The 15,481-nt window shown below is 35.5% G+C and overlaps 2 protein-coding genes across 7 annotated transcripts in view; one reads left to right on the forward strand and one right to left on the reverse strand.

Moving 5' to 3' along the window:
• On the forward strand, positions 1–11,454 carry LOC129262286 (dual oxidase maturation factor 1-like). Of its 4 annotated transcripts, none has more exons than XM_064100012.1 (10): positions 1–471; positions 1,928–2,108; positions 2,708–2,765; positions 4,181–4,318; positions 5,700–5,810; positions 6,790–6,943; positions 7,229–7,446; positions 7,910–8,097; positions 8,660–8,722; positions 9,770–11,454. In XM_064100012.1, the coding sequence occupies exons 2-10, from the start codon at positions 1,950–1,952 to the stop codon at positions 9,782–9,784; spliced, it is 1,104 nt and encodes a 367-aa protein (XP_063956082.1). In that variant the 5' UTR covers positions 1–471; positions 1,928–1,949; the 3' UTR covers positions 9,785–11,454. The 4 variants fall into 4 exon arrangements, with proteins under 4 accessions (XP_063956082.1, XP_054756353.2, XP_063956083.1 ...); XM_054900378.2 differs by having other exon boundaries at positions 161–471; positions 8,663–8,722; positions 9,770–10,491; XM_064100013.1 differs by lacking the exon at positions 4,181–4,318 and having other exon boundaries at positions 238–471; positions 9,770–10,491.
• LOC129262285 (mediator of RNA polymerase II transcription subunit 30-like) overlaps positions 11,363–15,481 on the reverse strand; it is a 9,400-nt gene continuing 5,281 nt past the window's right edge. The window contains exons 5-6 of one of the 3 annotated variants that reach the window (XR_010293693.1): positions 12,636–14,051; positions 11,985–12,572 (exon numbers count right to left, since the gene is read on the reverse strand). Coding sequence is in view for 2 of the 3 variants with exons in the window: in XM_054900377.2 (XP_054756352.2) it covers positions 13,938–14,051 (114 nt within the window). In the remaining variant the exon portion in view is untranslated. Of the gene's footprint in view, positions 14,052–15,481 lie in introns of all 3 variants that reach the window. The other 2 variants (XM_054900377.2, XM_064100015.1) reach the window with 2 other exon arrangements.

Raw genomic sequence — 15,481 nt, forward strand, 5'->3', positions numbered from 1 at the left:
ACATAAACAAGTCATTCTAAGTGAGATTCGAACGGGTGAAAGAAACGTCAGTATTTGAACAAGTGCGAGAAAATATCCGAAGCCGAAACGACTTTGAGAATTTACACTTTCATTGATAAGCTTAACACCATGCTGTCTTTGTTACATTTCGAAAGACTTCACTTTCAAAAGACTGCCTTATCAGCAAAACATCGAAAATGCTTATTGTTATGCAGATCAGAGCAATCTCTCTCTCTCGCAGTAAGACACAAAAGGCTAAAGCCCTACGTGCTTTGCGTAAGACATCTTCGTGACCATCGATCAACACCTAAAAGAAGGAGAAAACAGTTTTATAAATAACCTCTATCTCAATAATAATTAACCGATCAGAACTTGAGAAGTGACTTATAAGAGGAATTTTCAAATCTTCATATGAAAAGAGCTGTAATATTATGGCGTGAATATGTTTATTATGTCCTAAGTGTGCTGAAGGTAAGATTAAGTACTTTTGCTGAGAATTACGGGTACGCAAACGGGGCGATGCCAAGCGGATGGGGAGGGGGTAGAGAGGGGCCTCTGTTCTGTATGATTTTTCAAGTAGTGAGAAAAAAGAATAGAAAAAGAAAAGGGGAGCTAGAGGAAAAACAAGAAACAATGACGGAGAACAAGTTCAAGGTTGAGTAGAAAGGAGAGTTGTGGGTCGAGATAACTATTATTCTATAATACAGATGATGAATTGGTCTGATTTTATTTGTTTCTATACTGAGAGAAAGTAAAATGTTTATTGAGAGGAACAGTGATTGTTTTGCTACTTGGTAACATAATTTATGAGGTATGAACGTACTGAGTAACGAATAAGTGCGTTATCATTCAAAATGTGCCTATATTATAAGATTATACTTCTCAGAATGTTGAATTATGGGTAATGATCCTGGCTAGATTTGAGTAGTCGAGGACATGAGATGGTGCTTTACAGATATGATGGTTTCTTATGGCTTTAATTACTATTTAAATTGATTATAATTGAATAATAGGAAAGATTTCCTTTTGTGATGGCAACCCTAACCCTTATATATATATTTTTTCACTTTGGGTGCATGGTTGACGCAAAAGGAACTCTTCCCGAAAAATAAAACTACTACTACTACTACTACTACTACTACTACTACTACTACTACTACTACTACTACTACTACTACTACTACTGATGCAGCTGCTACTGCTTCTGCTACTACTACTACTATTACTACCATTTATAATAATAATAATAATAATAATATATAACAACAATAATAATAATAATGAAGAAGATGATGATGATAATAATACATTCTTGTGCTTTATAATTGACAATGAATATCGGAAAAAATATAAAACGTGGTTAACAAAAGCAACAAAATGGCAGAAGACCCATGGTGCCATTATGCCCATTGATGGTTGAGGGCTGTTGTCATGGGTGTAAGGATGTCAACTGATTTATGAAAGGTTAGTTTTTTTTTTTTAAATACAGGTGGTATCCCTGCTAAAGCATATAGTCTAGAAACACAGGCTCAAATTCGACACTTTAACAAATTATCCCATGTCTAGTGTAAAAACTAGACTCCAAACTCTCTGTGTCAAATAAGATTTTTTTTCAGCTTGGTAGAAGCAGCTGCAGTTCATCAGGTAATCTACTCTCACTACCTCAGAATCTGCACTATACACTTTGCGAAAACCTGATTAAGTCGGTGTTTACAGATTTATTCTATTTATGTTCATTTACATGAATTTTGCCACACGCAGAGTTACTTAATTAATTGCAGAAATGCAATATAAATATTGTGTGGACGTCGTGTTGTACTGATATATAGAAGTTCAATGTTATCAGTGAAAAGGGGAAACCCATGCCGTCCAGCGAACCCAATTCTTGTAAAAAAAATATATTATTGTCTTTTTTTTTAATATTCAGACTTCTTGATCTACTTGGAGCGATGAGTTTCGATACCTTTCGACAGGATGGCTTGCCGACCTATTACAACCCGAATCAAACACCTGTCACCGAAGACGTTCTCGTTGTTGGATTCGTATTTGCTTTCGTCATCATCGCCTTCTCTTTCTTTATTCTCATCCCAGGGATAAAAGGCTGGCAGGTAGGCTCAAGTAAAGGCAATGCTCCCACATTTTGCTCTCGATATTGATCGAGTCAAATTTCTCAAACATTTCATGGGACAATCATACATAATAGTAAGAATTACTTCTTATAAAGCGCTTTTTCATAAGTTACAAAGCGCTGTACAAATGACAAATACAATCGGTAAAACTTAAAACAAACTGCACAAAATGAAACACTACTTGCAATATATAAAAACAAATGAGAATTAAGCATCTTCTTAAACACATCAATAGAAGGACATTGTCTAAGATAATGGGGATAATCTATTCCAATATTTTGGGGCAAACAAAGAAAATGACCTATCACCTACTAATTTGAATGTCCGGGGGATGTGAAGAGGAATATGTGATGATGACCGAGTGTTGTACAAAAACAATAAAATATATGTTAACGAGAGAGCGAAAAGTGACTACGTACATTTGTGCAAATTAGCAATGAAAATAGGCTTTGAGAATTACCAAGCGGGAGGGAGGAGGGGGAGGGGAAAGAACATTTTTTTGTTAGCACGTGTATACAGCTTCATATACAATGGTTTATAATAACATGTTTATAAAATAAATTTGTCATACCATACAGCGATTTTTTTTCTTCTGCCGGGTCACAATAAGCCTCTTTATTGGTGCGTCTGTAACGCGTGAGTATAATTATTATCCTGTTCAAGTGTTCTTATATTTCATCGCTGAGATATCTAAGATAATATATATATACATATATATCTGTCTATCTGACGGTCAATCGGATCGGGGTCGCCCTGGCCACTAACCCGTCTCTGTGGTCTAGTGGTTAAGGCACCGGCGTTCAAAGCTGGGGGCCCGGGTTCGATTCCCGGCAGATACATTTTTTCGGCATCACCAATTTTTCCAAAAGGGTAGATAGCTCTGGGGAACCTTGATTTTAAGCTACGCCTACCATTGTTCTCTTCATCCATTTCTTTACAATATTTAAATAAAAGAGTTGCCAAAGCTGTTGTGCATGTATAACTTCACACATTTACATATATATATATATATATATTAATAGGTGATATATATATATATATAATGTTTATTTCAAAAATGCAATTTTTTTATAGATTTTGACATAATAATAATATTCAGAAAAATTATTATGTTTCATCCTTGTTTCTTTTCTTTATTTTTTTTTTCTTGGTGCTTGGTGGTGATTTTTTTTTGGGGGGAGGCAAGCGCCCCCTCAGGCCCACTCCCCCGCCCCCTCTGTACGCAACAGCAAATTCATTGGACTCATGTATTTTGAGCTGGTAAACATTTTAAATTCGATCGACACAAACATCCAAAAGTAAATTAAATATTCCTTGACTCTTTTAGAGCTCATTTATGTAAGATCTGTCAAATTTATTTTCTCCGTTGAACAAATTGGCGGATTCATTTTCATTAATTAATTAATTTATTTATTTATTTATTTATTCTCTCATTAATTCATTCATCTTTGATCCTTTTAAATCACCTCTTTCTGTATAGCCTAACACCTCCATTTATCCCTGACATGATATGTAAGAATAAGATGAATAGAAACTATCGATTCCGTCTGCTTGGTCCTGTGATTATTATCGTCTATATAAGTCAAACATATTTATTTGTATATCTACGTTGTAACTTGTAACGCTGACACTTCACTGACAAATGAGGCCGATTTAAAAAAGAAGGAAACTTCACGTATACTGCACGTACTAAATGCATCGAACTATAGAGCCCAGTGCCCTCCGAAATTGTGAAAATTTACTCTAATACTGAAAAATGCTCAGAAAAATGCATGCTAATTGTTCTTGTGCACCGAATCCTCCTTTTAACCTTAAAAAAAATACCAAAGAAACACACGCCCACAATATCTTTGTGACTGAAGGCATGGCCTCATTGCTTTCTCACTTTCCTATATATATATGTTTGTGGGCTATCCTTGAAATTGACATTTTCGTCGTCGTTCTAGACTGCGATTTCCAATTTGCTTACTAATCTGCTATGTTTGTAGTGTGAAAATTTTTATTCCTTGTGTTATTTAAAAAACAAAATATGTTTTTCTATTTTATTTTAGTATCGAATTTCGGCCAATCTTGGGAAATTTCATTTATCAGTAATGTCACAACGGCTTATCGAGCTGGCAGGTCGGGGGATATGCAAGCAGATATCGGGGTTAATATTGGATTGCGAGCGGTCAATATCACTCTTAAAGGTACACGTCTAATTGAAAATGTTGAAAGAAATTATGACAACTGTATTGTTGATGGTGACGATGATGTTATTGCTGAATGATGACGGTGTTAATGATGAGGAAGAGAATTGTTGTGGTGGTGATGATGATGATAATTATTATTTTTGTCAATTATGACGATTGATGGTGATGATCAGTGGCGGACCGTGACCCGAAGGAGACAAATGATTGGAGGGGCACTGTATTCTTTGTGAACAATGCTGTGCCCCTCCAATGCTTTGTCTCCTCCGGGTCATGGTCCACCAGTGGTGATGATGATGTTTTATGGTGTGGTTGTGGTTAACTGGGTTATACTGATGATGATGACGATGATTATATATTTAATCATGATTGACGACAATGATTAAAGTACTTAGGCAGAGAAAGGGAGGGGTAACGAAATGAAATTATTACAAACATCGTCGGAACTGAATGAAACTAATAGATGAATCACACGACAACTTTCCAACCATAATCTTATGTACCTATGTCCCGGCTAAATGTTAGACTGAAAACTACTGTGCAAGACTATTGTAAGTTAGTACGCTATAGTGCATATCTATTGCTTTATCGTATCTCTTTATATTCGGCAAATAAACAATTTTAATACTTTTAACTGGCATTATATACAGGGATGTTTTCCAATTTTTACCGTAGAAACGAAAGTAACCTATTCTTAGATTCAGAACAACATTTAAAGAAGAAAAAAGAAATGACTCAAATACCAGCTTTTAGCTATTTAAACATTTAATCTATTATTTTTTATATTGATTTATTAATACCCTCTCACATTCATTTCCACTTACTCATCTACTACATGAAATGATTATTTATCTAAACCGTTTCAGATCCATTATTAAACATTGTTAACTTTCAATGCTCTATTCATTTAATTAAAGATTCTATATTTTCAATAGTATATGCTTGTGTATATTCAGGTTCGAATATTAAACGTATTTTATATTAATGAATAAATAAGTAAATAAAGGAATAAATAAATGACAAATTATGCAGCACAACACTAAAATATTGATTAATTATGATAAGGTAATCATGGTATAATAAGGTGGAGATAAAGGAAGATGAAGTGAAAACAAAATATTAGCTTTTTTGTTACATTATTAGCACGCAAACCAAAAAGAATTACGTGAACGATGAAATGTAAATTTGCAAGGTTACGAAGGGTCCCTCCAGTAATAACAAAGTGACAATAATGAGTGCGTAGGACTGCGAAGCTAGTGAAAACGCACCTCGTATTTTTTTTATTGATTCGCAGTGTGCGGTATTACACGACTTAATGTTATGTAATGAGAACCACGGCATTGCATTTTTATTTAAACTATTGATTATGTCTGTTGTCTAGGAGTACCTGAATTCCAAGATGGTGATTCGGCGGCCGCAGGAGAAAGAGTTAACTACAACGAACGGTTTCATCTCGGTGGATCGCAAGGGAGAACCGGATTTGGAAGATATGGTATAATAAGCTCAATAATAAAAACAGTTGATCAAATAAATTCTGAAATAATATCAGAAATTGAACTTATCCATTTCTCAGAAAAGAATAGCTAAATTCATACTCTTAAATGCTACTTGATTGCTACTTTAAGATGTTTTACTTCGTTATTTACTTACCAACCTAAATTACTTTTTTTTACCTGGTTATACCTATCTACTTTACGAAATCATTTATTTACTTGATGTTACATAATATGAATTAATTAATGAATACTTAAGTATAAGTGCGTATAGTGATTTCTTATTTGTCTTATTTAGGTTATACCGAGGTTGTTTTACCTGACTGCTAAGAAAGCACGAATGCCTGTGAGCAAGCAACCAGTGGACCAACGGCTTAAGGTCCTCTCCGAGGGACCTGGTAATGAGGATAAATGCCTTACCAAAGGGCACTAGCGCACCACTTGGGAATCGAACCCGGGTCACCGGAATCCGAAACCCCCGCTCTACCGACTGAGCTATCGCGCCTCCCCTATACTCACCACGACCCTGTCATTTCATTCCTTCCTTCCCGACGCCTCCTTACATGTAATAATAATAGTAATAATAATAATATTAATAATGATATCTTCTCGACTTCCTGACTGACTTACTTTAATACTTCCGCACATGCTCACTTAATTATGCAGGGGCCGCGGGGTGGGGGGGGGGGGAGGCGGCTGCGGGGGCTTCAGCCTCCGCACTCCCCCCCCCCCCCAAAAAAAAAAACGTGTACAAAAACGTAAAAATGACAATCTGATTATGATTTTTGCATGGTCAGCCCCCCCCCCCCCCACTTTCAAAACCGTTCCGCGGCCCCTGCTATGTACTAACTTAATCATCTACTTATACTGTCTGGTTAAATTAATCATTAATAATAACTGATTAACTTACTTACTTATTCACCCTGTTGCATTCTTGAGAAAGAAATCTTACAAAACGCTTATTTATTTTACATTTAGCTGGACGAATAAATCGTGATTTTCGTGAGGCCCAGTATCGAGGGTTACCGTATCCCATTCTCTGGATTGCCGAATATTTCGTCTTAGATGGTGAAGATATCAGATGGGGACGCTCTTATCGATTGGCGGGATTCTATGCAGCCCTCTTAATCTGGTAAGTTTAAACGCCATTCCAGACGGGGAGATGGGGGTGGGGGTAGGTTAGACAACTTAAGATGCCTTTTTTTCTTCAAGTTATTGATGCAGCAAGAAAATTCACATCCAAGATAGATAAACTAGTTATTTTCCCTCATTAACAAGAGACGGGAAAAGACCAAATCTATTTTTCTAGAGCCCTACATTTAGTAATGACAATGCTCTAATTTCGTCTCGACGAGTGATGAAAAGAACACTTACTAATATCAGTATCCTTTTCATTTATATTCATCATTACATACAGGCTATCATTTCCATTGTGGCTGCTTACCAATATTCTCCTGACGATGGGTACCCTATCAGAAGGATTCTCGATGCTTCTCCTGACAGGTGGGTGCATGCTTGGTGCTAACATCATGTATGCATCTATCCGATATGGATCACAACTCTTTATCCCATTCTCAGCTCATCATATCTTGTATTTCAGCTACGGTTGGTCGTTTTATCTGTGCTTGGTGGCAGGTGAGATATCTCAATATGGAGCTTATTCATTTATTCAATTTAGTTGCAAAACTGTTTTACAAATAAGGGGCCCTGCATCACGATAAAAATGCAATTTACATAGAAATTAAAAGAGAAGAGCAAACTACTATATATACAACAATAAAAATGGGTGATTTCAAGTCCGGTGTTGGCATTGGTGTTGCTTCCCCTACTAAAACTGATCCAGATTACATTATTGACATCTCCAAAACTAGTGAGTGAATTTTCAGGACCATCTTCATTTTTATGTTTGGTGTTATAGGCCTACTCGTGTAAAAATTGACCTAACACCAACACCAATAGGTCAACACTGAACTTGAAATCACCCATTGCATAGGAAACTAGATAGGCCTAATCGGCCTATATTATTATTATTATAGAAATAAAACACCCACTCTAATTAAAAAGTTAAAAATTAAAAAGTCTTGTTCTCTCTTTGTAGGTCTGGTAGCGGTGATCCTGGCCATAGGCTGTCACGTACTTCACATTTTCTTTCCCGGTGAACTGGAAGAATTTTTCGGGTTGAAGGAAGAGTTCAATCAAAACGATCTCGAGTTCCATGTTAGACCAAGATCGGCAAAAACATTAAAGGAAAATACTGTTAAACGTCTCGACAACAATATTATAGTGGTATGTATTAAATTAATTGTCTATAATTCCCTTCTTTCTCTCCTCTCTCTCTCGCTTTTGAGAGTTGAGGTGACTAGTAAGGAAGACCAAGAATGAGGATGGTTATTACGGTGAATTTCATGATTTTCATAATCGTAACAATGAGCATGATAAGACGCTACCCCCCCCCCCCCCGTTATGGAAAAATTGATTGACGGCGGAGATTTTTGATCATTTATTTAAAAACTAAGTTAAATGTAGGGTTTTACTGGATTTGAATTTATTTCTAATAGCCATGGGCGGACTTCTGTCCCCAAAGGTAGAAGGGGGGGGGGGGGGGGGGACCAGGAGCTGGAAACTTTAACAAAAATAAAAAGTTATCACCCAAAATGTAAGGTCATTTAGTCCAAAATACATGTATTATTTCGATTGTGAATGATGTATGTTTCTCCACCGTAAAAAAATAGTAGAGGGACATTTGTGACCCCCTCTATTTTTGGTAGGGGAAACGAACCCCCTGTGATTTCTGCCCATGCTAATAGCATACTAACACTCGTATCGATAATTTCTTCATACTTTAAAGAAGAGGTCGAGAAGGACCAGACGGATGACAGTTTTCCGTGCAACAGCTCGACCCCATGATAAGGTGATTTCATTATACATTTGTTCATCCCAATATCTTTATTATTTTCATGATCAGGGTGTGCCGATAAAAAGGACACCCAACTTACGATTTCGTGAGAACGCCATGCAATGATGAAATGTATAATATTAATATGCGTCTTGTTAGATATTCGGTTTGTGCCCGCCCCCAATGAAATCGTCCCTGGACCCCGTTGCATAACAGTTACTATTATGGTAACTTTGCTATCCAATGATAACTACCATGGTTACGCTGATAAGCAGCCAATCACAATCAAGGATTCCAAGCAAGTTACCATTGCCTGGCAAAGTTACCATAATGGTGACTTTTATGCAACGGACCCTTAATTGGCTTGATTAATTTCAGTTCCGTCCCAAAGTAAACCATCTCATCATATTAACTGTTCTATAATGCAATGCTATGATCGAATCAATATGTTCTATTTTAAACCCCTCAAAAAAAGTTTGGAAATCTGACTTTGATCGATAATCCCTCCTCGGTTTTAGTGAATGTTAATGTGTGATTGATATCAATGAATAGATATTGACATGGAGATCTGTGAGATAACATGGTTTGAGTCGTGGTTTGAAATACCCATGCATGTTTGTTTGTTTGTTATGTGTTTGCTTGTGCAGAGGTGTGTTTGCTTGTGCAGAGGTGTGTTTGATTTCCATGTTAATGTCGATATTAAGGTGCATGAAAACAAATGAAACCGCTGAGAAAATCACTCATCACCACGGAAAAAATAAGTGATTTTCAATATTGTCTCATTTTGCAACTTTTGAATTTTGACCTTGCCCCACATTTCAAGGCACTGCACCTGCATGTAAACCAGAATCATATCATGTAGGGTATCATTTTAAAGAAAATTAAATGATCTTTTGAATGATATTAAATATGCATTGTGTAAAATTGGGAGTTTGGAGAAATAAATGGCCAAATTCAGATTTCCAAACTTTTTTTGAGGATTTTATATCAGTAGGTTTGCTTATAATCGCCTTAAAGTTTTGGTCATGTTCTTCACTATTCCATCTATATACTTCATTACAGGTGGCATGGGAATAATTCCACATTTTCGACATCATCGTCGTGATCAAAGTCAACGACTACGTCAACACCGACCCCGTCGATGTACTCGTAAATGCATGTAGTCATCAAAACAACAAGACTTTCATGCACACTTCCAAGTGATCATCTGTAAATCATCCAAATCATCTCAATAGTGAATGTCAATGATTTAATTGCCGCTTGAGGAGAATGACGGCCCCGATAGATCTGAAATAAGTATTAAACTTGCAATAAGTATGTGTGCGTGTGCGTGCTATCACGCATGAGGTATAGCCAGGCCTCGGCATTAAATGTAAATCCATCCGAGTCCATTGCTTTTATTTTTTCACAAAGATCTTCTATTAGCTGGTGCATGCTGCCTCTATATTTCTTAATGATTTAATTTTATAGATATTCTTTTGCTGTTTAAGTTAAATAAGTATGATGTGGTTTTAAATAAATTATAATGCACCACACAATTTTGTTTATTAGCTTGCCTGGGGCCATAACGGTCTTAGTTTGAATGTGCATATTAATAACATAATTCAACAATAAAACATAAATTAAGAGTTTCATATACATAAACATGTTTGTAGATATTAAAATCGATGAAGTCATCTTCAGATGTTCGATCTTTAATTATTATAAGATATTTATTGTAAGAAAGATAAAAAAGATTTTAGCTTTTTATGTTTTAAATAAAATATATAAATATACTCTTCAAACTGTCATATGATTATTTTTGCTCTGTATGGAGGTAACACTGTAGCAAAACGAACAATGTCGAGTATAATGCAATGAGCTAGAGTTGAGTGGGTTTATTGAAATGACATCCCATCGCTCCCAGAGGGATAGAGAGGAGACGTTCTTTCAACACTAGATGGCTTTGCTAATACTTACCAAAGTCTAACCAAAGCCTATCTTGCTCTTGAATGATTTAAGAATTTAATTACCTATGCTGGTGGTAAGGCTAGGTACCATATATTATTTCAAAGATAAATCCATTGACGTTTTCAAACGCATGTACAAGAACAGTTACTTTAAATCTGCATGATTAAATTGCCATATAGGCAGGGGCGGATCCAGGTTTTTTTGGAAATGGGGGACACATTTTGCCGAGGAGAATTTTGACAAGCATAAAAAAAAAAGGGTTTTAACCCCAAAAATAGGGGTATTTCGTCCACAAAAAAAATTGACAAGCAATAAAAAAGGAATTTTACAAAAAAATAGGGGTATTTATAGTTCATAAAAAAAAAATGACAAGCAAAAAAAAAAAAGTATTCACTTTATAAAGGGGGGGGGGGGCACACTTCTGTTTTAACTGCATTTTTACATTACAGATCGTGCCTCTCAAGGGGGGGGGGGCACAGGCCGGCTGTGCCCCCTGGATCTGCCAGTGCATATAGGCATGATAGATTCCCTTTCTTTTTCTCTCCCTCTTCTATCTTCATACCCCCTCCCTTTCTCTGTCTGTTCTCATACTTCCTCTTGTTCAGTTTTCTCTCTTCTTATCTTCATTTTTTTTCTGCTTCTGCCCTTCTCTTTTCCCCCTTTTTAACAGTTTTGCATTTTATCTTTACATATTTGTTGGTATGGTATACGGTGTGGTATTTATGAAATCACGTATCGCATTTACATTATCTTAATTGTATATACATGGATAAACAATGCCTGTCTGAAAAGTTTAAGGTTTATACCTGCGTCATGATCATGGTCATTATTTATACTGAGAGTACATTATGACAAGGTTTTGAATATCATATTACAGTACTGCAAATACACTGATAAAATGGGAATGGATTGGATTATAGCTTATATGAAAACAGAAAAAAAATCAAAGAAAAAGATCAATGAAAGTTTGAACAGAATTAGACAAACAATATGAAATTTTTTGTCTTTCCCTCTTTCCTGTCAATATTTATATCCATCCCATACTCTCAGTGTCATTCTTCCTTCACCCCCCCCCCCACCTCTCTCACTCCCAAAAGCACAATGCCTCCGACAACCACCAATGGGTGGCGAAGGCATGAAAAGAGTGTAAGGAGTTGCATAATCATTCAATTATATAATGCTCCTATTTTTTCGAGAGAGAAAAAAAAATCACTTCCTTAAACCTGCCCCATCCCCTCCCTTAAATCAAAATATTGGTTACAATGTATTAAAAAATTAACACTGATGGTCAGTTTAAAAAAATGGACTTCATGAAAAGTTTCTACTGTTCAAGAAAACAATTTTGTTTTAGTATTTATTAAAAAATTCTACAAAATCTATTTTCATCCATGCCTGACATTGAATTGCAATTACTTTATATACATGTAAATCATAACTATGTATATGGGAGGCTAGAAATGTTATTATTCATTATCAATGAAGTAGGTATATCGAAGTTTCATTGGAAAACAAAAGATATAGGCTGATGGGTCTTATTAATGAAGGATGAAATATACATGTATAGTTGAGGCCAGAAGCTTACATACACCCAGGAAATTCAAAGAAAAGCTGACACTTGCCAAACATCATAAAAATTTACTGTATCTTATAAAATATTTTTGCTATCATGACAAATTTGATATCAAACAAATGAGTATGTCATGCCCCTTCATCACATTGCTTTGTCACTAGGAGCTGAAAAATATTTAGGTGTCATTTTCCCAAAAAAAATCTTCATATTTTAGACAATTAAAAATAAAAACTTGACGAAAACATTTCATATCTGTGCTAGTTACTTCTCAACACAAACATTTCAGATTACACTATTTTGTTCTATGGTGACGTATTATGATAGAAAATGTAATATAAATCATAGATTTGACATTCATATACAGAATTTCTATGAAACAATGTTTGAAAATATAATAACAAACAATACATTTTGCACGAATATTACTTTTTTTCTTCAAATAAAATTCCACCTGAAATATACTTTGATCCCAACGGCATCCCAATCATGTGAAAGAGCTTAATACGCTCTTTTATTTGATACCAAATTTGTCATGGTAGTATTCAAAAGTCTGAAGATATAGTAAATTTTACAATGTTTGGAAAGCAAACAAATTTCACTGAATTCCATGGGTGTATGTAAACTTTTGGCCTCAACTGTAAACTCAGGTCATCTCACACAAGCATTGTGCTTGGACATATGTATGCATCCTCAATTATGGTGTTGCTTGCTTTCCATATGAGAAAATGCAAAAGTTAAAGTAATCAAGTACTCTGTTAACAAAAAAGGTCATTAACATTAATTCCTATTTCTAGAATTGACTTCTATATCTTTAATCCCTTACCCATACACATTGGCAAACTTGGCAGACACTTCTCTCTCTTTCTCAGATGCTTCACAATTGAAAGATAAATGAATGTACCATAACAATCTTAGGCATGGTCAATTCCTAATTAAGTCTTCGATTCTTGGAAGCCACTGTCTACTTCACTATTGTCTTTTATTTTCATTTACAATCTGATGCTGAATGTTCCATAGCATTCATAGTCACCGCTCTTTCTCTTTGTTCATTGACAGACTCCACCAGTATCACTATTTACAATCTGATGGCAAATGTCTCATATATCATTCAAGGTCACTGCTCTTTCTCTTTGGACGTAGCAAATCTCGGTGGCCAATGGCATCAAAGTCTCTCTATTTACAATTTGATGTTGAACATAGCATACATGATCAATACTCCTCTTCTGTGGACATTGACAATTTTAAAGGCAAAAATCGATCACAGAGTCTTTTTGATGTGTGAATTATGGTGATTTGCTACCAGAAAGTTTTAACGTCACAACACCTTTTTTAATACCTTTTACTGCTCTTCTGAGTGTCTCATATCATACAAGATCACTGCTCCTTCTGTGTGGACATTCTTCTGAATAGTTTTTGTATTCACAATTCTCTCTCAGAGCAATCTAATTTCCAATCTGGTATTGAGTATCTCATTTCCAATCTGGTGTTGAGTGTTTCATCACAAGTACAGTATGGTGTTGAGTATCTCATCGCAGGCAATGAGTTGAGTGTCTCATTTCAAGAATGGTGTTGAGTGTCTCATTTCAAGAATGGTGTTGAGTGTCTCATTGCAAGCATGATGTTGAGTGTCTCATCGCAAGCATGATGTTGAGTGTCTCATTTCAAGAATGGTGTTGAGTGTCTCATTAAAAAAAAATGGTGTTGAGTGTTTCATTGCAAGCATGGTGTTGAGTGTCTCATCGCAAGCATGGTGTTGATGTCCCACATCAGAGCCCTCATCTGTTCCATCACCTGTCTTAACTGACGATTCTTGGCTTGCAATTGCTGCAATGATAACGAAGGTATTCAAATCAAATCAAATCACAAAATAAGAAAAAAACAAAACATATGAAATCCAATACAAGGCTTCCAATGAAGGATATGAAAACTTGAGTGGTTGGATCAAACAATAGGAAGTGAAAACAAAGATATCACTGAAAATGAATTTGGATGATAATAACCTCAAAGGTATAAGAATGCAGGGATGCACATGAATACAAGTGACTTAGAAACTATTACTGGTTCAGTAATGCCACAGGCATAAAGTGTCTTGACCTAAATAGGGACAGTGATTCTGTGTTTAAAAAATTGCCTTTTCCCATTTCTGAAAATATACAAAACTTGATCTAAAACTGAAATTATGTTATGTCACAAAACATTTATGCTGCAAAGACATGAGTTCCCTTTTGCAAAGGTAATCAATGAATTTTCGTATGAAAAGTAAATAATCAAAATAGATTTTCCATTTTGATTTACGAGTGAACTAGAAATCACTGTCCCTATAGAATCAATACACTAATGCCAACAAGGAACACTTTTTAATTGGCAATGTCAAATCTCGACTGGAAACTTGACAATGAATAGTATGGGCTGAATATTTTTTGTATTAATAGTAATTTCATCTAATAGCTAGGAAAGCGTGAATGCTTGTATTAACCCTTATTAAACTGGGGGGTCAATTTGACCCCCCCTCAACAAATTTTGTCACTTCGCCGTCGCACAAATTTTTCTGACTGCGCCACTCACTGACTTTTTACTTTCAAGTCTTTTGAGACCAAATTTGCGACGCCCGGGTACGCGGTTCCAAAATTACGCAACGTTTTGTAAGTGCATGTCAGACCAGTAATTGCTCAAACGTGATTCCGTGTAAATAGTCAATGCAAATTGTGTTTTTCAACCAAAAATCATAAATGTATGATTATTTTTAGTTTTGTTGGTATAAATGGATTTGTTTTATGCTATTTATGATCGCAAAAGGGTCCTCGACAAAGTTCATCGGGAAAAACAATTAAAAACAAAGGTTTGAAAAAAAACAAAGAAATACATAAGAATTTAAAAACAATAAAATCCATAAGAAATTAATTATATTTTTGCTATTTTTTGGTCGATATTTGTTAGAAATGTAATAATTGATACTCCCACCAAAAATTAGCATTCTACTAGCTATATAAATTGAGTTAAAGGCAAATACATACACAAAAAACCAAATTTATGGCAAATTTCATGTGCTTATTTGCATAATTAATCAATAAAAAATATATATATATATTTTTTTAAATTTTACTATACACTCTTGTAGTTTAAATCCGGCTCTACGCGCTTGCAAATTTTCGCAGCGATTGCGGAATCAGCGGCCGAGATCTGAGAGGGGGGGGGGGTCAAATTGACCCCCCCCCCAGTATATACTGGTCCGAAATAGCCCAGTTAAGATAGGG

This window comes from Lytechinus pictus, chromosome 5 (assembly GCF_037042905.1).
Source record: "Lytechinus pictus isolate F3 Inbred chromosome 5, Lp3.0, whole genome shotgun sequence".
In the NCBI taxonomy this organism is placed as follows: domain Eukaryota; kingdom Metazoa; phylum Echinodermata; class Echinoidea; order Temnopleuroida; family Toxopneustidae; genus Lytechinus; species Lytechinus pictus.

Excerpts from the sequence above, each read along its gene's own strand:
- LOC129262286 (XM_064100012.1), top strand. The coding sequence starts at position 1,950 with ATGAGTTTCGATACCTTTCGACAGGATGGCTTGCCGACCTATTACAAC. Across the intron at positions 4,319-5,699 it reads GGTCAATATCACTCTTAAAG|GAGTACCTGAATTCCAAGAT; the intron begins GTACACGTCTAA and ends TCTGTTGTCTAG. Across the intron at positions 7,447-7,909 it reads TTATCTGTGCTTGGTGGCAG|GTCTGGTAGCGGTGATCCTG; the intron begins GTGAGATATCTC and ends CTCTCTTTGTAG.